At 38.1% G+C, this 20,981-nt stretch overlaps 1 protein-coding gene across 5 annotated transcripts in view; it reads left to right on the top strand.

Annotated features, from left to right (window-relative positions):
- The window catches only part of Dcn (decorin), a 32,997-nt gene extending 26,243 nt beyond the window's left edge, over positions 1-6,754 (top strand). For all 5 annotated transcript variants that reach the window (XM_041665652.1, XM_041665637.1, XM_041665646.1 and 2 more), the window contains exons 7-8: positions 1,439-1,577; positions 6,061-6,754. In XM_041665652.1, coding sequence (XP_041521586.1) covers positions 1,439-1,577; positions 6,061-6,255 — 334 coding nt within the window. In that variant the 3' untranslated portion in view covers positions 6,256-6,754. The remainder of the gene's footprint in view (positions 1-1,438; positions 1,578-6,060) is intronic.
- Positions 6,755-20,981: the final 14,227 nt, after the last annotated feature.

Below are 20,981 nucleotides of genomic sequence, written 5' to 3'. Positions count from 1 at the left end.
ATCTGGATTCGAGTGGGCTCAAGACTTGAGCCTACATGAAGGCTAGGAAAATCATTCTGCAGCATCCAGACCAGCCCTTTGCATGCCAAGATTCTTGATAAACGTTCCCCTCCTTCCTTGCAGCTGTTAGCTCTCTTCTGTTATGCTGTGGCCTCATCCTGGTATCTGCCCTATGGATTAACATCTCTCTGCTTTGGGTGGTTTTATCCCTAGAATGTTTAATAGATTAGTCATGCCTCTAAAGCAAATTCTTCTGGCTTGGAATCCCATTAATATCATAGAAACCTCATTTGTTATGCCTTTAATTTAAGAACTATGAACCAAGACCTCAACCAAATGAAACTTATAAAACAGAGAAATGAGTCAGATGTCTGAGTAGGGGGAAGTGAAGCACATACCAAACTGGTCTAGTGTGCAGGTAAAGGGTTACTGAAGAACTCTTTTTTTTTTTTATCTACTATAGAACACTAATTCTATTTATTGCTATGGAAAGTAGGCTTAGTGACATTTTAGAATGTCTTATCTTTAATTTTCCATGACTAAATGTATATGATAAATGAACAGCTGTTCATTTCCAAAGTGCTAAAAGTCTCCTACTCTTTCTTTTTGCTCTTTCCCAAATGAATGTGTTTATTAAATGGAGAAATCAATTCATGATTATTTGTGGACTATGTCAGAGTCTACGCTGAGATTCTATGTTAGAACTAGATTTGCTACAAGACAGTTGCTTTTCCAAAGGAGAGGTATCCGAGTAGTCAACTTAGAACACTGATTTTACCTTCCTAAGATGATCTCATTATACTACAGAAGAATATTTGCTAGAGGTTTCCATCCAGGAGTCTTCATAAAGGTCATCCTGAGCTCAGATGTTAAGAGTAGGCTTTTGGGGGGTAATGGAGATGGTTCTGTTGGTGACATCATTGCTGTGCAATCACAAATACCTGAGCCCAGACTTCCTACTTTAAAACCCTGGGCATGGTGTCACATATCCTGGAAGAAAGACATAAAAGGATCCCTGGAGCTTGCTGACTAGCTACTTTTGACACTTTGGTGGGCCCCAGGTTCAGTAAAAGACTGTTTCAAAAACTTGTTTGGTAAACTAAGGAGGCAAACCAGTGTCAATATCTGGTCTCTGAACCCTTGCACACCCCCCCACACACACATGCACACACACACACACACACACACACACGCACAAATGTGCAGACACACACACATACTCTTTCAACTTCGCAAACATCTGCACACGTGCACACACATACAAACAAAGAACATAGTTTTGGTCTAGACTCAGAAAGTTTGGAAGAAAACACTCAAGAGGAAAAGTCCATGCAAACGCAAGGAATGTATCATTAAATTGCTCAATTTCCTACAGTGTAAGAAAGGGATTTTTAACCGCTATGCACACCAGTTTCTCAATTTCTGCTCCCTTCTGCAGGCTGGGGTTGAGTTTCAACAGCATCTCTGCCGTGGACAATGGCTCTCTGGCCAACACTCCTCATCTGAGGGAACTCCACTTGGACAACAACAAGCTCATCAGAGTGCCTGGTGGGCTGGCAGAGCACAAGTACATCCAGGTAAAGCAGGGCCAGTCCTACTGTGAGGACCGCCTGGAGCGCAATCTCCTAGTGTTATTCTGGGAGGAAGCGATCTCTTTTTGGGAATAGTTTTCAGCGTCATAACCCTCCACTAGAACAAAATCCCACGCTCACATGGCGAGGTTGCAGTGAGGGCTCATCCGAATATTGAACCCCTGATGTCAGCTCTTAGCCTCACATGACAGAAAGGGTGTCTTCTTTCTTTTCTTTTTTTTTTTTTTTTTGGTTTTTCGAGACAGGGTTTCTCTGTAGTTTTGGAGCCTGTTCTGGAACTAGCTCTTGTAGACAAGGCTGGTCTCGAACTCACAGAGATCCGCCTGCCTCTGCCTCCCGAGTCCTGGGATTAAAGGCGTCCGCCACTACTGCCCGGCTAGAAAGGATGTCTTCTTATAAAGACAGTAATCCCATTTGAGCCTGGCCACTTTCCAAAGGCCCATTCCCCCACCCCACATTACTGGGATGGTGTGATTTGGGCATATACAAAGTCACTACATAGAAAGGAATGTTTAATATTTAGCATATACAGTCTTACTGCATAGAAAACATGCTCGACTTATTAATTTTTAAAATAACAGCACCTCGACTATACTACAAAACTCGGTGCTAAATAAATATTTCTTATGAGCTAGGCTGGCTTATAATCCTAGCTCAGTGCAACAGTACCTGTTGTATAAGGTAGTGAGAGCATAAAGAACGAGAGAACAGACTAATTTTAGCTATGGAGTCACAGCTGACAAAAGTCATGCATTGAGTTAAATGGATGCAAATTATCAAATTGCATAGCTTAGTAAAGATAGGAATACAGGAGCCAGTAATCCAGTGGGTGATAGCCTCTGTGTCTGTGAATCTAAAAATGAAAAGCATGCATACTAAGTAGTAGCAAAAATAATCATAGCTAATAACAGACTTATATTGCTACTTTGGAAAACTAAGACAAACATGTTTATTCCAGCTACTCAAAAAACAGTACTTTTAAAATTTGTTTTACGTATACAATTATTTTTCTATTTCTTCAGTGCTTTTTGGTGCGATTGTTATTTATTTACTTATTTTCGTTGTTTGTTTGAGACAGGATCTCACTATGTAGCTCTAGCTATCTCGGAACTCACTGTGTAGACCAGGCTAATCCTCAAACACAAAAGATCCACCTATATTTGCCTCTTGAATTCTGGGATTAAAGGGGTGTGCCACCACACTCAAATTGTTTTTAACCCTTTTTCGTTTAAATAGTTGTTAAACACAGTTCAATTGCTGTGTCTCAGAAACAATATTTTGAGACATTTTATAGGTAAAATAACAAAATCTGTGAATTTTGCTGGTGACTCAGGGTAGACTGAACTTTTCTGTCATCAGAAATGTTATGAAATGTCTCGTCTCCTGGTTGTTGTGTAGCCGAGGCAAGTCCAAGTCCAACTGACAGTGAATTCGATATTAAGTGGGTTTAGTAAGTGCTTGACATAAATGTGAACATGAAGCTTGACATGCTTTCTTGAGTACTGCTTTCAGTAGGGTGATAGTGGATATATATATATATATATATATATATATATATATATCTTAGACTTGATAAAACTAGCTATACTTCTTGCTGGTAAGGTTTTCATTATGCTTAGTGTTTTTTTTTAACCCTACTTTCATCTTCTTTATTTCTGTTTTTCTCATCAAATCAGCACACACTATTGAGATCGTGGAATTCTTTTACCAGGAACATTAAGGAATGAAATGCATTTTGTTAGGAAACATTTGTCCATTTTGATGCCACCTCCTATAATTTTGCTTCATATGTTTCTGCTCTGAGCTTGAGACCCACTTGTTTTGTGAGTTGCAGGGATAGATAATTAAACATGACACTTTGAAGTCTGTTGAACTTAAGGAAATAATTCTGCAGTAACCTATCGTTGGAAAGTAGCATTCTCAGCTTTTTCTTTTTTTTCTTTTTCTTTTTTTTTTTGGTTTTTCGAGACAGGGTTTCTCTGTGGTTTTGGAGCCTGTCCTGGAACTAGCTCTTGTAGACCAGGCTGGCCTCGAACTCACAGAGATCCACCTGCCTCTGCCTCCCGAGTGCTGGGATTAAAGGCGTGTGCCACCACCGCCCGGCTTAGCTTTTTCTTTATAATTTTTAGTACTTACAGCACTATAGTACAGACCTATATAGTCATAACACCACTACAGCACAGTTCTAGAGAGGGAGGTAACTTTCTTGTCTTAAAAGGGGCCAGCTGTTCCCATTTACCACTAAGGAAGACACTAGCTGCAGCTGATTTGTAAGTGCTCTCTATCAAGTGATGAAATGCCCCTCTGTATCTAGCTGGCTGCACTTTTGAACACTGTCTTTTTTGGCATAATTCTCTGTGCTTTTTGAGATGATGTTTTGCATTTCATTGTCCGTATAGTGTATTAAGTTAATTCATTATAAGATGTTAAATCAGTTTTAAATTCTTGAGACAAATTATTCTTGGAAATAATATACATTCTTTCTGTATATTGCAAAATACAGCTTCTTAATATTTCACTTAATATTTAAAATTTTGTCCTTATTAGACTATAATTTTCTTTTAAGTTTTCAATCTGGCCTTGGTATTAGAAAACACCTACCTGGTAGGATGTGGCATCCACTTCTTGTTCACAGTTTATTGCTTGCCATATTCCTTGACATATGCTCTCACTTTCAACATGAGCCATCAATTATTACTAAGCATTACTCATTTTTCTTGACAAGTTCTGCTAGAATCGAGGACAGTAATAACAATACAACATTTTCAAAATGTAAAACAATCCTGAAGGAATTATCAAAACTATTGCACTGGTTTGAACAATACTCCTTTCTGATTTCTAATGCTATATGTCATTGTCCCTTTAAACAATTATATTCATAGGGGTGTTTTAAACACTACACAGACATGGGTTTCCTTCTTGGTAACAGATAGCAAAACATCACTTTAAGATCTTATTTACATTGCCTTAACCCCAAATTTATTTTGCATTATTTCACTATATAGCCTTAGACCAAACTCAAACTCATGAGCCTCTTGCCCCATCTCCCAAGTGTTAGGGCTATAGGAGTGCTCCATCATGTCTGGTTGATGTCTGTTTAGTTTTTAAACAAACCTTGTGTCTAGCAACACTAAGAAAATTTATGAACAAATTCCCATTCTATTAAGCATGACAACAAAAAAGTATTTTATAAAACATTTTGGTGAGTTGAAGTTTAATAGTTTTAGAATGGAGTTTGTAAACTAAATGTCGGCAGAGTATTACCTTGGTACTTTCTTGTAATCCCAGAATTGGAGATGCTGAGTCAGGAGAATTGAAAGCTTGAGGACAACTTGAACTACCCAGAAAGACCATCCCAGAGACCAACAAACAAAATAACAAATAAAAGGAAAACCTTATTAAGCCTGCTTTTGTAAATGCGATATTTAAATATACTTAGGAATTTGTGTTTTTTTATTTAAATTCTAATGTGTACATTTTCCTTTTTTATTTTATTACGCATTATTTTCTCCTTCTATATATCCTTATTAAGTGATTTAATATTTTGGTTTTTGCTCTAAAGTTTTAATATCCCATAAAGACAGTATATGCTAAAAGCGTATGCGAAGCAACACTATTCCTTCAGGGTACTTTTTGAGTATAGCAGGCACTGAAGATGTGGTCACAAACAAAGGGGACACATTCCTCATTACCCTTCTGTTCTAGAAAAGAAACACAGAGAAAGCCAATTACACGGCATAGTGATAACCACTATGAATATAAGATAGACATAACTCTGAATTAAGAGTGATAGATTGGGATGTTGAGAGAAGGGTTGTATGTGATGAGGAAATGAAGCAGAATGGTGTCAGACTGTAGGATGGGCACGCCCTGGTGAGAACTTTTGTTGTTGTTCTTTCTCCTCCATGAAAAGGCAAGGAATAATTTTCACCTGCTTCTGTTTTTGTGGCCTGGATATTCTCTTAAATTTATTTTTGTTCTCACTTTTTTTTGTTGTTGTTCTTTTTCTTTCGTTTTGGAGTTCATCTCGGATGTAATTTTTTTTAATGGACTTTTGAAAAAAGAAAAAAGAACCTAAGGGGAGCAACCGGCTGCTTCAATAGTTGAGGAAGAGGCCCTGGAGGCTTAGACTGGGCTGTGGGAGTAGACATGAGGAGGAGCGCTCTATGAACACACTTTGCAGAGGGACGGATGGGATGATGGAGTCGAGAGTGTGAGAGGGAGCTGAGTGCAGAAGTATTTGTAGTGTTTCTAGCATGAGCATCTAGAAGGATTGAGGTGCAGCTCACAGAGTATGACATTCTGAGGAAGGAAAAGCAATTTCTGGGGGGAAGGCGGGAATCAAAATTTGGTCCATGGAGTCGCGACGCACGCCTACCACCAAAAGGTCCGAATTAAAATAATATGTATGTGAAGAATCTCAGCACACGGATGGAGGCTAACCGTTCTGCCCTGTTTCACGCCGCAGGTTGTCTATCTGCACAACAACAACATCTCCGTAGTGGGCTCCAACGACTTCTGCCCACCTGGCTACAACACTAAGAAGGCTTCTTACTCCGGAGTGAGTCTCTTCAGCAACCCCGTCCAGTACTGGGAGATCCAGCCATCCACATTCAGATGTGTCTATGTGCGCTCGGCCATTCAGCTCGGAAACTACAAGTAACTCCCTGAAAAGTCTCGTTTATATAATCTGGCAAAGAAAGCCCCCAAATCCAATCTGTCAATATCATTACTAAAAGGAAAAAAAAAAAAAAAGAAAGCTAGATGTTGGAAACTCAAGCACCTTGTGAATGCCTTTTCCACATGACCTATCAAGCCAAATATGCAGATTGAATAATTGCCTACAATAAAAGTATTTTGCCTGCAATAGTCAGAATCATTTTTAAAGGTTTCTGTAGATGTAAACTAAGCTATCAAAATCTGATGTAACCATAGAGGTCAACCTTTAGTAAAGCTTTCAAAGGAACCAACTATAAAATCTTTTGTAATTCATAGAGCTAAATTAACTCTTTTGACACAAAGTCAAATGCCAAACTCTAGCACTGTACTAGTCTCTATTATTGGTAATGCCTCATTTGAATATGTAAAGTCAATACAGGCTCTGTAAAATTTTCACTGCCATTATACTGAAAAAAAATAAAATTTTGAAAATGCATTCAAAACGGATATCTTACAAATATTTAATCCTAACTATTGCTGAAATTTCTGGGCAGTTGACAGTATTAGTATATATCTTCAAATTCTTAACACTTCCTCTACTCTTTATACTTTCATTTGAGAATGGCAATGAGGAGTCTCTACGTTCAGTGTTAAGCTGGCAAAGCGCAGAAAAGATGCGGTTTCATGAGCATAGAGAACTCATATTTCCCGTACTCATTTATGAAATCAGTTTTAAGAGAACTATGAGCACAGTCGGGCTGCTGTCTAGACATTTCTGCATTTACTGATGTCCTGGAAATCAACATAGCCTTTAGTTAGCCTCTGACTTCCTAAAAACATCCTTTTGAGTTGGATTTTGAAACAGCTATGGAATCCGGCAATTAAGCGTGCCTCCGGAGTGGACGGCTGGGCTTGGAGAATTTATGACTTAGAATGTTTGGGCCAGCAATACCTAGTGGGAAAGTATGGGAGAACAGTCTCTGTCAGCTGCAGAGTAGATGTCTTATTATCAGCGATCGTAAGACAGCAATTTAAACCTGGCTTTAAGCACAAAGAGCCCCAGTTTTCAATTCCGGAAACAGGGAATAAGGGCTCCCTTTTTTAAATCTTCTGTAGCACTTGTTCTCAGTCATTTTGTTGATCTTAGCCATTCTAATTGTGCTAAGGTGAACTTTCAGAGTTATTTTGATTTGCATTTCCTTAATCACCAAGGATAATTAAAAAAAAACAACTCTTGGCTATTTTACTTTTCTTTCTTTCTCTTTCTCTTGCTTTCTTTTTTTCTTTCAACCTCCCTTCTTTCCTCTCTCCCTCCTGTTTTACTTTCTGTCTTTTTATTTTGAGGCGGTGATGGTGGTGGCAGTGGCGGTGGTGATTGGTGGTGGTGGTGGTGGTGGTGGTGGTTGTGTGTGCAGTTTTGTTATGATTGTACTGCTTTGCATATGCTTTGTGAGCACTGAAGTATCCTTATGAGGCCATTATAGCTTCAAACTTGTCACCTGCCTCCACTTTCTACATGCTGAGGTTATAGGTGTGTGCCATCAGGGCCAACTTTGAATCTGAATTCCAAGTTCCAAACAGAAAATCCAGAGATAGATGAGTCTATTGTCTAAATGACCCAGTGAGCAGACCAATGATCAGCCTCATGATCCCATGTTCATTCAGCAAAGATCACTGAGGCATACTCTATGAAGAGAGCAGAGTGTACTTACCTAGTAAGGGTGGAGGGAAAGACATAATCAGTATAAAAACATCCTTCCTCCATATCATGCCATTCCAACTTCATATACTACTTCCATTCATTTCTTCATTTGGTAGAAACCATGCAAGGACAGGCTGTAGAAGAAGAAACACAAGAGTACAGATGTGATTATAGCATCTAACAATTTTATTTCTTACCGTGAAAGCTCTCTGTTCAAATCCATGGCCCAATTTTGATGGGTCATTTAGCTCTTTACTGCTTTTTGAGTTCTTTATATATTCTGAATGTTAATCCACTGTCAGAGGTGCAGCGAGAAAAGTTTGTCTCTTGCTACGTGAGCCTCCTCTTCACTCAATTGACTGTTTCTGTAGCTGTGTGGAAGCCTTTTATTTTTATGAGGTTCCACTTGTTAATTGCTAGCCTTAATTCCCAGGCAAATGAAAACCCATTCAGAAATTCTTTTGCTACACCTGTATCTCATCATGGTCCTGCCTAATATTGTTTGTATTTCAGAGTTCACATTAATGTCATTAATCCATTTAGACTTAGTTTCTTTACAATAAATATTTGTAAAAGCACATGCATAGATATCTAAATAAAGTTAGGCCTCTTGGACTGACCATGTTATTCTCAAGGTCCATAAACTATCTAATAAAATCTCAGTACTAGGCATGAGAAACTCCTTAATGTACTTGATTAGGATAATTCATGAGACTCCCAAAACAATAAATTGCCTTAGTTGCCTCCCAGAAGTTAAAAATAAACCCCTGTTGCTGAAGAATCCATGTATTCAGGCACAGGATTGGAGGCTCAGGGCTGTATCTGACGGGAAAGCCTCTAGAGTGTGTACTAACTTTCATAGTCCCAGACAATGCTATAGAAGCTACCAAGGGAAAGAAGCAATCCTAAGTCCTACCCAGTTGTGAGCCTCACAAACCACAATGATCAAGATTCCAAGATGCAACTCTAAACTAGGGCACAAATTTTTTTTTGGTTTAATATTTTTTTGTCTCATTAGTTTTAGAATGTGTGTTTGTTGGTTTTAATGTTTGCTTCTCACCATGATGATAATGGACTGAACCTCTGAAACTCTAAGTGAGTCACCCCAATTAAATGTTTTCTTTATAAGAGTTAAAAAAAAAAAAAAAGATTCCAAGATGCCCTTAAATGTGCAATGCTGGCATTCATTCTTAATGGTAACCATCATCTGTCTGGAGCTTAGGAACATATAATAGGAAGGAAATCATGTTGAGTACTGGAAATCTAGTCAAAGACACAGGACTTGTGAGGTCATATATCTTAGAGGAAAATCTACTACTACCACTTCACTAAACCAGCATGATTCCTAACCTTATAAACATTTATACCCACAGACAAGTGTAGGTAGCAATGGAAAAAGCTTCTTTTTGCAACAGAAAAAAAAGATACAGAAAACCAGGACTGGTCACAATGCAGAGATCAACTGATTGGAAGGAGCCCAGAACCAGTGAATATATATATAGTACAATTCCTGCTCTTAATGCTCAAAGGATGTTGCAGAAGAGAGGCCAGGGAGATTGTTGAAGTCCGAGACCCAGGGAATCTCCCATGGGACTGTCTCTACCAGAAATAAAAGGGAAAATTCACCCATGATTCTTCAGCCTAAATAAAACCATAACAATGACAACACCAATAAACATGATAATACACAAAGGGGAAAATCTCACAGAATTCGTCCCGAAACAACATACTATAGACAACTAAAAGATTCTGAGAGTAAGAAAAGTCATCTTCCTCCTTGGATGAGCTGATTTATTATCCAATACCAGGTAGTCTGCCTTGAGACCATGTTCATGCAAGCAACAGTGAACAGACAAAGAAGATTGTATATCTATATTTATGAGAGAGAGAGAGAGAGAGAGAGAGAGAGAGAGCATTAACAATAACAACTAAAGAAGGAGACACAAGAATTTGAGGGGGCAGACATAGGAGGAATTGGAGTAAGAAAGGGGAATGGGGGGCAATGATGTAATTATGTTTTAATTTTTGAAAAATGTTAAAAAATAAACTTCCTTATAGTCAAGTACCAAGAAAGACTAAGACCAGTGTCTTTTAGTTTTATATTAAAAGGTTCTCAGAAAAAGACGTTATTTTAGAATGCTGAAAGGAAGACGTATTAATGAAGGGACTATTGTAAGTGGACTCAATTTCTTGAATCAAAACAAAACCAAAAACTAGATGATGGGATGTCTTAGGATGGGCCATGGTGCAAACAGCTAATTGCACAGGGGAGGCAGCTGAGTTTCTGTAGACAAAGAAGATAACTATAGGGATGCAACCCCAATGAGCTCTGACTCTGGGCGGGCTTCTATTTCTACCATAGTGTAAACCAGATGCATATCACTTACTTCTTATTCCTATTTTTTAGTCTTTTATTGATTTTATTGAGCTATACATTTTTCTCTCCTCTCCTTTTGTCCCCTTTCTTCCCATTCAAACCTCTAGTACAATAAAGATAAAACCCTGTGGAAGTAACTAGAACACTAAGAAAAGGACAGGACAGTCACTGGAGAATGAAAAGATCACTACAGCTGGAGACAAACTCATAAATATTCAGTTGTTGAATGAGAACACCCAAGTACCAGGCAAGCATTATGGCTTCCTGGTCTATGTTAGAATTGAATGACCCTCTTTGCATGCTATAGTCTGTTTCTTATCGGGGGAAAGTCTAGGTTGTCCTGTTCTTGACTGAAAGCTGGGTGAGAGTTGCATTGAGATAGAAGGGAGAGAAGAGAACTTTGACTTTCATTAAAATAAAATTCTCTATCACATCTGGCCCTCAATTATAGCTATTTATGATTTTTTTTTCTTTTTCGAGACAGGGTTTCTCTGTGGTTTTGGAGCCTGTCCTGGAACTAGCTCTGTAGACCAGGCTGATCTCGAACTCACAGAGATCCGCCTGCCTCTGCCTCCCAAGTGCTGGGATTAAAGGCATGCGCTACCACCGCCCGGCTATGATTTTGTTTTTTAAGAGGGGGAGAGAAAGGTTTGACTCTTGAGAACTCATATATATATATATATATATATATATATGTGTGTGTGTGTGTGTGTGTGTGTGTGTGTGTGTGTGTGTGTGAGCACAACCTACTTTCTTATTCTTTCAGATGAAGATTAGTGTAACTCATCAACAACCCTTCCAAACTCCACGTTTTCACATTTGAGGGAAACAAATATGTTTGCATTTCATTTCCTCTTTGTTTATAGTGTGGTATGTGGCATAACCAAGTTAAAGTAGTGTTTAGACAAGTATCTGAATCCTGAAGATGAGGAAAACGCAGATAACTTTGCTGAGGTTGCTTCTCTCCTTCTCCAGACACACAGCTTGGGCTTCAGTCATCTCTAGGGAAATTCCTTTGTCCAGACCTTAGCTGGAATCTGAGATTCTGCATTTGAGATAAGAAGAGGAATGCTGACACCCTCAGCCAGCAGTTCTTAAACCATGGACTGTGATCCCATTGGCAGGGGTGAAGGAATCTTTCACAGGGGTTGCCTAAAAACGTCAGAAAATACAGATATTTAAATTATAATTCACAACAGTTACAAAACTACAGTTATGAAATGCTATCAAAATAATTTTATGGTTGGGGGTCACCACAACATGAAGAATTGTATCAAAGAATCGCAACATTAAGACGACTGAGAGTCACTGCTCTAGTCTTAGCCTTTGAGGAAGAAGACAACAGGAAGTTTTCATGGTACCTGTTGGACCGTTTCTTCTTGTCCCCTTATATAAAATCACCACTGCTGGGGTTTCAAAGTCTTTTGTGACAGAGCAGTCCAAGCTAGGTAGTTTCAAATGATAGAAATCTCTTCTATTATGATTTCAGAGGAGAACTTTGAAAATAAAAGTGCTGGTTCAGCCATAGTGATAATTTGGAGCTACACTGTCCCTTTCCATAGAGGAATCTAGCTTCAGCTTCATACAATTGTAAGGCAAATGGAAGTTTTCCATGGCAAAGCCTAGTGAAATACTGTAGTCACAGCAGTTTGCCCTTGAAGGGGATTATGGGGGCCCATCTCCTTCTTACCACCTTCCATGTTCAAATCAAGAGATAAATGGTTTGATTAAAACATGTTACCATCATGATTTTCTTGATGCTCTCTGCCATCTCTATAAGAATAGATCTCAATTTCTTTATAGACTGGTTATGATAGGTAGTTTGTTACAGTAATAGAACCTGGAATGACTTAGCTGCGCTCCTTCTAAAGTTTCTAATTAACCCATCCTAATTCCTTCAAGTTCTAGGACTTGTGAGACAACTTGATTACAATCAATCTCTCTCTCTCTCCTCTCTCTCTCTCTCTCTCTCTCTCTCTCTCTCTCTCTTCATATGACTGTCATTGGCTGGTTTTATCTCTAGCTCACATAGACCCATGAGTAGCATGGGACTACAGATCACTCTGTCTTAGTATGAACTCACTGTAGCTTGATTATATCTGCAGACACCATCATCCACTGATGTCATAATTCCAGGCAGCGCTGTTTAATCTTAAATACCATTAAGAGGACACACAGATCAACTCTTGGCAAAGATTTTAACTTTAAAAATAATTATTTTTGTTTACTAACAATTCAATTTGATTAACATATGATTTATATAAAGGCTGAAAACCATGAATTTGCCTCTGACCGGTGGGTCTCCCACATGTCCTGAACTACTCTGCACCACGTCTTGTCTGTTTCCCATGACCCATACTTTTCCAGAAAACAGCTCACAGGATCTCTTAATGCATTTTTCATCCATGACCTTGACCCGGCAATGGATGCTGCTATGTCATATTCATCACAGAAAATCACTATTAGCCAGGTCTCTGCGTTCCACCTGGAGCGTTCATGTCTCTGAGTCATCATTATAATCTTTCATTCTCTCTCTTCTTTTCCTCCTAACACCGTGCCAAAGAACTCCTTCCCACCCACAATTTTATTGCTGCCGCAGACACAGGACATAGCTCTCTTATCTTTGTGGAAATGGCGAAACATCTAATCCCTCAAGTAAGCTAAAAGCATCCTACCCATTTGTTTCTCGTTCATCCCCCCCAACTCTAAGCATGTCTTTCTAGGCTGCCACTCTGGACCTTTATAAGTCCCTTCTGTCCTTCAGAGGCCAATCTCTATAACACAGGGATTATTAGCTACTGAGGAGGCCACTGCAGTCATTTTGAGAATTCCACCTTTATTGAAAAAACACTTCCAGTGAATCTGTTTAAGTATGCAAACACATCACCTGTCACAAATACTTCACAGGCTTATAAGAGCTAGTTTCAAACTATCATTCCTAGCAATAGAGAAAAAGTATAATCAAAGGATATTAAAACACACTATTAGCAAATGCACATCCAATCATAAATATTTTGCAAAGTTAGGTAACCTTCAATGACATGCAATGCTAGCTAGCTATATTATGTCTCTGAGCCTAATAATAAATTACCAGGATAGGACAGGGTAAGGTCTCACCTGAGTGTATGAGACCCAAACAATGCCATCAGGTAATCTCCTCAGACACTCACTTCCCTGGAGACATTAAGAGCCTAGTTAATGTTTCCAGGTCATCAGCAACAAGTATAGGAGAACAAATCAATTTAAAAGATATGCAAGATGTTAACGCCATGCTATCGCAGATGTGGAATGGAGGGATGAAAGGCGGGATTGAATAATACACAGTGAGAGAAGACGGGCTCTCTATGTCCTTTATTAGTGCAATAGGGGAAGAACTGTCTTTTCATTGGAAGTGACGGTTGAGCAAAATTATGGAGGATAGAAAGGGTGATTTGAAACCGGGACACTCAGTTAGGACAGTGCTTGTCAGCACACAGCAGAGAAGATAACTGTGAGCCCAGCAAAGTGAGCAAAAGAGACAAGACATGAGACCGGAGAGATGGCAGGAGCCATTTCTGCAGGGCACGACTTCTTCAGCCTTCTCATGCATGAACACTTGTAACCAGAGACATTTTGACAGAATAGTGGGCATAGAGGCACATAACACAGATATACAAAGCTAACATTCCACTGGTAATAAATCATGAAGAAATATAAAATAATACTCTGGTACACACACACATATATGTAATTTTACAAATTATTAAAGACTAAAGCAAATTTATCTAATCCATGCTGCATACAGCTTAGTCTTAAAAGAAACATAGCTGGTTGCTATGTGCATATGATTTTCTGCAGATGGAGTTTTCAGGCAGTTGTGAGCCACCTAACTTGAGTACTGGGAGCCACACTCCTGACCCTCTGCAGGAGCAGCAAGCATGTTTGACAGCCAAACCATCACATTTACTTTGGACAAGATGAAAAGCCATTCAAGTGGCCGCCGGGGGGATGACTTGATAAAAATTGCATTTGATAGACTCCTTTAGTTGTCCGGACTCAAGGGTCACAGGGATAGGCAGAGCTAGAATATGCAGACTGTTGTTCAAATTGTCGAGCAAGAGATGACGGTGACTTTGGCTTGGATATGCACAGAAACAATGCTGAAAGGGCCAGCGCACAGATGTGTTTGGAAAATGAAGATGACAGGTTTGGCTGACCTATGAGAAGGGGCATGGGAAGAGAGATGACTCCGTGTTCTGGCCTGAGTCACTGGAAGGTTGGAGTAGCCATAAGTAAAGACGAAAAAGATTGAGAAGGTTAAGATGGAAGGACGGAAAGCCAGACGTTTGGTTTGGAATCTATGCTTTTAGAGGCACAGATTCAACTTGCATGTGGATTTATCAAGGGGAACTTAGATGTTGGGCTTTCGCTATAGTTAAAAATCCTGGCAAAGAGAAAATAGAAACCATGGTTGTTCTTTATCGGCACAGAAACAACTTGACTTTATCCAAACTAAGCAGTCATTCTGTACACGTTAGTAACACATTTTACAGGGCCAGTTCTGGCTGTCTGCAATGTTCCTGTGGTTGCTAGGATAAATAAACAGTATATGCGTCCCTCTGGATGGCTTTGCTGTCAACATGTCAGCATTTCCCAAACTGGCCTTGCTGGACCACACCAAGAAAGAAAAATTTCCTGATTAAGGGTTTTATTGTTTGCTTTAACATCAAGTGGTTTTTCTCTTGTGAATTTCAAATTGTTTAAAGGTACTCTAGTTTCTGTTCCCTCAAGAGTCCCATTAACAAAAGCGTTACTGGAGCTGTCTTGAATCTTGCTTGATAACGTGCTAGTGATTTCACAGGCACAAATAAACAGTATTTAAAGATAAAATAGCATATTCCTAAAACTGTAGGTGGTCTCAATGGGGTTCAGGTTCTAACTATGCAACCATGTGTATAAAACCATAAAAATGTGTGAATTTCACAACTTAAGAGATTTCTAATGGAAAACTAGAAGGAACATTTATACGATTCTTTTATTACTTACATTAATAGCTGGTTTAAAAAGAACATATATGATCACTTGATCTAGCAACAGAAATAAAGAAATCTTGAAATAATTAACTTTTCTTTCTCTTTCTGTAAAAGAAGAAATACTCGTTTGTAGGCGAGGTGTGGGCTCTTCTAGTCAGAACATGTTTTATGACAGAAATAGAAATTAAATCTTGGTCTGACAACTTAGTCATTTACTTAATCAATTCTGTATTTATTGAGATCCTAGAATACTGCAGAAATCATGCTAGATGTCAAGAAAATTAAAATAAAACCTGTCTGTTTTCTTTGGATTCACAGGTAAGTTTGAAATTAGAGAGAGAATGTGAAAACTTTTCCAGCCTCCCCTCCTTCCTTTTTTCATTTTTCTTTTCTTTCTCTTTTCAGATGGGCATTTTGCTATGCAGCTGAAACTGATCTTGACCTTATAAACACCCTACCTCAGTTTCCTAGTGCCTGAGTTACAGGCACACAGCCCCAGCTGCAACAAATTTTAAAAAACAAATTAAGTGAAAGTACCTAAAAAGGTCCTCAGAGGAAATGAAAGTCAAAAACATAGCATAGCCATTGGTGATTATAAAGTATAATGCTATATAAATTTCCTGTGGTTTATCCCCCCCAGCAAAGTCATCTGAAACACTGTAACAATTGCCAGGCAACCTCCGAGTCAAGAAACAGGCTTCACCTGGACCCAGGAAAGAACAAACATAGCCACCCCTCTAGGTATTTCTGGATGGTGCTCCTTTAAACTAAAACTCTTCTCACAACATCTGGATTGATAGGTGACTTTAGAAGCTATTCCTCCCGAGATTCCGAGATTCCACAACTCTCCCTGGCGGGAGTTCTGCTTTGCAAAGATGGACGCTGATAGAGCAGCGGTTTTCTGAAGCTAAGTTGGTGCAGACCTTTGCTGTAACTGTGATTCAGCTCCAGCTCCCAGGCTGCTGTCTCTTCTACAGAGTGGATGTCTTCTCCAGATGTTAATGTCTATTTCTAAATTTCGTTTTCAGAAACCGCTTTCAACGCAGGTTGAACTACAGGGGTAAAAATACAAAGAAGAATGTCTTGCGGGTTGCTAGAGCCCTTTAGCTATAAATGTTCTATTTAGTAAGTTCTATTTTTTTTTGATGGATGTATCAAAACACAAGAAGGTAAGTATTAAGGAGACGCCATGTGATACATTGTTTCACATCTGCAATGTACAATTTGCAAAAAAAAAAGTTTGTTCACTGTGTAATGCATACCTGCCACTCTAGCCACTGGGAGGAAAGAGCACGGGAAGAGCTATAAGTTCAAGGCCAGCCTGGTTTACACAGTGAAGTCTGGCCAACTTGATCTACACAGTGAGACCTCCATCTCAGAAAAACAAACCAAAGAAATGAATAAATAAGAAAAAAAATCAGTTTAAGCAAATCTAACTCCTCAAATAGTTGTTGGTATGTAAAATACATTAAAAACTTAAAAGAAAAAGAAGAGGAAGTAGTAGTAGTAGAAGAAGGAGGAGGAGGAGGAGGAGGAGGAGGAGGAGGAGGAAGAAGAAGAAGAAGAAGAAGAAGAAGAAGAAGAAGAAGAAGAAGAAGAAGGTGGTACCTTCCTTCCTGTGCAGCATAGAAAGTTTCACCTGAGTATCACTAATTCCTTATTCATCAAAGCTGCTTCTTCAGTCTCAACCTAATGCTCCAACATAATCAACATGAGACTGTCTTTCATGGAATAGCTTGAACTCATCAGTAGTATAACCGCTTACTTAAAAGGGGAGAGAACTTGGTGGGGTTTATAAAGGGAAGTGCAAGATAAACATATAGATTCATAGACACATTTAGGGACCGACTGTCATGTAGCTGAAACAGTCGTCCGGGGTTGTATGCCTCAATTCATGTGTAAAATGCTGAGAGAAAGGAAGAAACTCTAGGTGTTTTTTATACATTCTGAGGTACTTTTGAAAGTCATCGCACAGTCAAAAACACTTGATTTGACCTTCTACTGCTTCTCAGTGAAATGCTAAACGATGTGACAGTTACTTTAGAGAAAAGTAAGTCTTCTGACCATTTATTTAATGTATAAATACACATTTCTTGCTCATGAAGTAGTGGAAATGGATATTCTAGTTTGTTGTGCCATTGTTTCCCCCTATTGCAAATAAAGACCCCGACTATTTTCACTGATAGAAGGAATAGGTGAATTCCCTGAAGGACATGCATGGATTATACTCAGCCTGCCAAGGACAATGTGAGCAATTTAACTCCATCTCCTACATGTCTGTACCTGGACATGGCAACCACTCCTGCCCTTCATATTATCATGATGCATATTAGTTGTAGCATCTTCCTTGCTGAAGGCAAAAATAGAAATTGAATTTCAGAGAGAAACATAAATTTTCATGGGTTTTTACCAGAAGCAGCAAGTTTTCAACAACACCATAAATTATGTTGTTGATGGACAGCCCATCAGATTCTAGGAATTTTGCCCCAAACCAGGTTCACATTTATAAAGATGATTGAGAGAGGATATAAAGAACAGCATTTTGCAAAACCAGTGCATGGGACATTATTTAAGGGTTCATATTTACCACTAAATTACTCCATCATTACTTTACTGGTTAGCTAAACTAATAAATTAAAAAAAATCTAAAGTTAAGTTTTAGTGTAGCAAAACCCTTTCAAATGCCAAATTGTGTTTTAGTTAGCCTTTTCTTTTTAGCAATAATCTTGTTGTTAGAGGAGGCATTAACAGGTAGTGGATCTGGGAGTTTGTTGTGGGTTCTGGTTATGTCAGAATATATATTCAGAAACTCTCACCAACATGACTACCCAAGCATGAGTTGAACAAAGATGGCAACCACAGAGATGCTAAGGTAGATGGAGAGAGACCAGAAGGCCTAAAAGAATTACAGATGGCAGTTAAATCTATGGGACCCTCCTATAATACTCTACAGATTTTAGATATGATAGGAAGTATATGTTTAACACCATATGATTGGCATCAGACAGCAAAATGAATCCTGTCTCCAGGACAATATTGGAAAACAAAATATAAAAGTGGAGTACAGAATATTGTTCAAAAATCTCTCCCAAAGAGAGGAGCAAAACCAACTATGGGCATGCTTACAGTTTAAGGAAAATATGCTACTTTACAAGCTCAAAGTAAAATACCAAAACAATTTTTAAAAGAAGTTTCTAAATTAGCTGGTACAGCTTGGAGAAAATTGCAAGTAGGGGAAGGCAAGACCACAGTTCTTGCTGGTATTAGACAAAAAGCAGACGAATCATATGAGGATTTGACTAAAATAAAAAAAAGCTTTGAAGAGAATGCTTCCTTCTTCAAAAGGAACTAAAATGTTATTAAAGCAATTAGCTTAGAAAAATGCCAATTCCCTCTACAAAGAGCTTATAAGACCTATTAAAAAGACAGGGACGATACAAGATTATATTAAAGCATGTATTTATGCCTCACCAGCAATGGATCAAGGTATGGCCTATGCTGCACAGTTATGGGACAAATGTTCAATGGTACCTATATAGCAGGACTTAATTAAAAAAATAAATAAACAAGCTGGAGGGGTATTCTTCTCCTGGAATGGCCAACCAGGACACAAGAGTAAAAACTGTAACAATAATAATATTTCACCAAAAGGAACTAAAAGTAAGGATCCACCAGGGTTATGCACTAGATGCAGGAAAGGAAAGCACTGGAGAAATGAATGGAGATCAAAGTTTGATACAAAAGGCAACTTGCAAAGTAACAACAAAAAGCTGATGATGCAAAAAAAACGAGAAGAGGGGCAAGCCCTCAGTCCCGTACAAGAAAGAGGGTATACAGAGGAAAGGGCATCTAGCCCTAATTCTAACGCACCCAGCTTTTAATGTATTTGATTTGCCTAGGGTAACGCCTCAAAAGCACAGGTTTGGATCTTGCTGTAATAAAAGATTATTTCTTATCTCAGACAGATGGGACACAATTAGTAGACACACATTTGCAGGGACTTTTGTCTGATGGGCTAGAGGGATTAATCATAGGCAAAAGTTCTAATTATAAAAGAAAATTTAAAGTTCTACCAGGAGTAATAAATGCTGATTATACTGGCATTATAAAAGTAATAATTCAACTGTTAAAAGAAACTAATCAGTTACATAAGAATCAAAAAATAACAGAAATATTGTTATTAAATTATGTAAAGCTGCCTAACCCTGTGCTAAAGGAACATAGAGTGCAAAAAGGGTTTGGCTCTATAAAAATAATTACATGGACACAAAGAAATCATCAAAAAGGCCTTTTAAAATTATTAAAGTTAATAAAAAAAACTTATAAAAGGACTTTTAGATAAGGAACAGAGAGATCCTGTAGAGCAAGCGGCAAAGATTTTCCCTCTGCTTGGCCTGATACCAGTACTTCATCCAGCTTACTAGGACTGAAAATGGCTAATAATTTAGTAAAAAAGTACACAAAGATTAAAATGAGAATGTAAAGACCTACAAGGATACTTTTGTCCTTCTTGGATAAGTTCTTTACCCTTCTCCCTCTGGGGAAGAGATATTATGGAAGAAATGGATGCAAAGTTAGTTGCAACAGACTCTTTGAGTCTGCAAAAATTTTCATAAGGGCCGCTGGCATTAAGCATGCATATTCCATTATGTGAAAAAATGATCAGCCTGTGTGGATGGATCGATGACCCCTAACAACAAAAGAAATACCGACTGTAAAATCTTTAGTTCAAAAACAATTTTTAAAAAAGGCCATTTATAAAAATCCAAGAATTATTAAAATACACCAGTTTTTGTAATATAAAAGAAATCAGGAAAATAGAGGCTCTTACAAGATTTGAGAGCCATTAATGATACTATGCATGATATGGGAACACTTCAACCAGGACTTCCTTCAGCTATGGCTGTGCATGAAGGATATTATATCATTGTTATTGATTTACAAAATAAAATAAAAATAAGATAAATGCCTATAACTTCTTAAAATTGGTTTTAATTTTTTTAAAGTTAAAAACATAAAAAACCTTCTTCTACATAGATTACAAAAATATAAAAAGACTATAAACTATAAAACTGTTAACCACAACCGCTTGATCCTAACTCAAAATGTGATAGACTCGTAGCCTAAATAAAGATTTATATCAAAACTGCCTTTAGAGTTCTGGGATTAAAGGGGTGCACCACCAACACCCGGCAAGCATATATTTTTAATCAGTTGAAAAATAGTCAGTCACTTGAAATGAAAGAAATGCATACCTCAGTTTCCATCAGCTTTTAAATGCTGAAGTATGCCTGGCATTCAGCTCTGCTTGTGACTAATCATTATTAACATTCTTAGTTTTGTTTGGCAAAGAAAATATAATAATGCTTATAAAAATACCAATTTAGTTTTTTACCTTTTTTTTATTTTTGAGATCATGATATAATTATAGCATTCTTCATTTCCTTTCCTTCCTTCCAAACACGTCCAAATACCTCTCCTTATTCTCTTTTAAATTCATGGCCCCATTTCTATTCATTGTTATTGCTTGCATATATGTATAGGCATATGCATATTTACTCTTAAATATAACCTGTTAAGTCTATATAATATTACTTGCATGCATGTTTCCAAGGTAGACCATTTGATAAAATATAAAT

The sequence above is a fragment of the Microtus oregoni genome, unplaced genomic scaffold (genome assembly GCF_018167655.1).
Source record: "Microtus oregoni isolate MIOR12 unplaced genomic scaffold, Mior012 000001F_ref0000356, whole genome shotgun sequence".
In the NCBI taxonomy this organism is placed as follows: domain Eukaryota; kingdom Metazoa; phylum Chordata; class Mammalia; order Rodentia; family Cricetidae; genus Microtus; species Microtus oregoni.
Note: the sequence above shows the minus strand (reverse complement) of the source record. Positions and strands in the feature narration are given on the sequence as shown.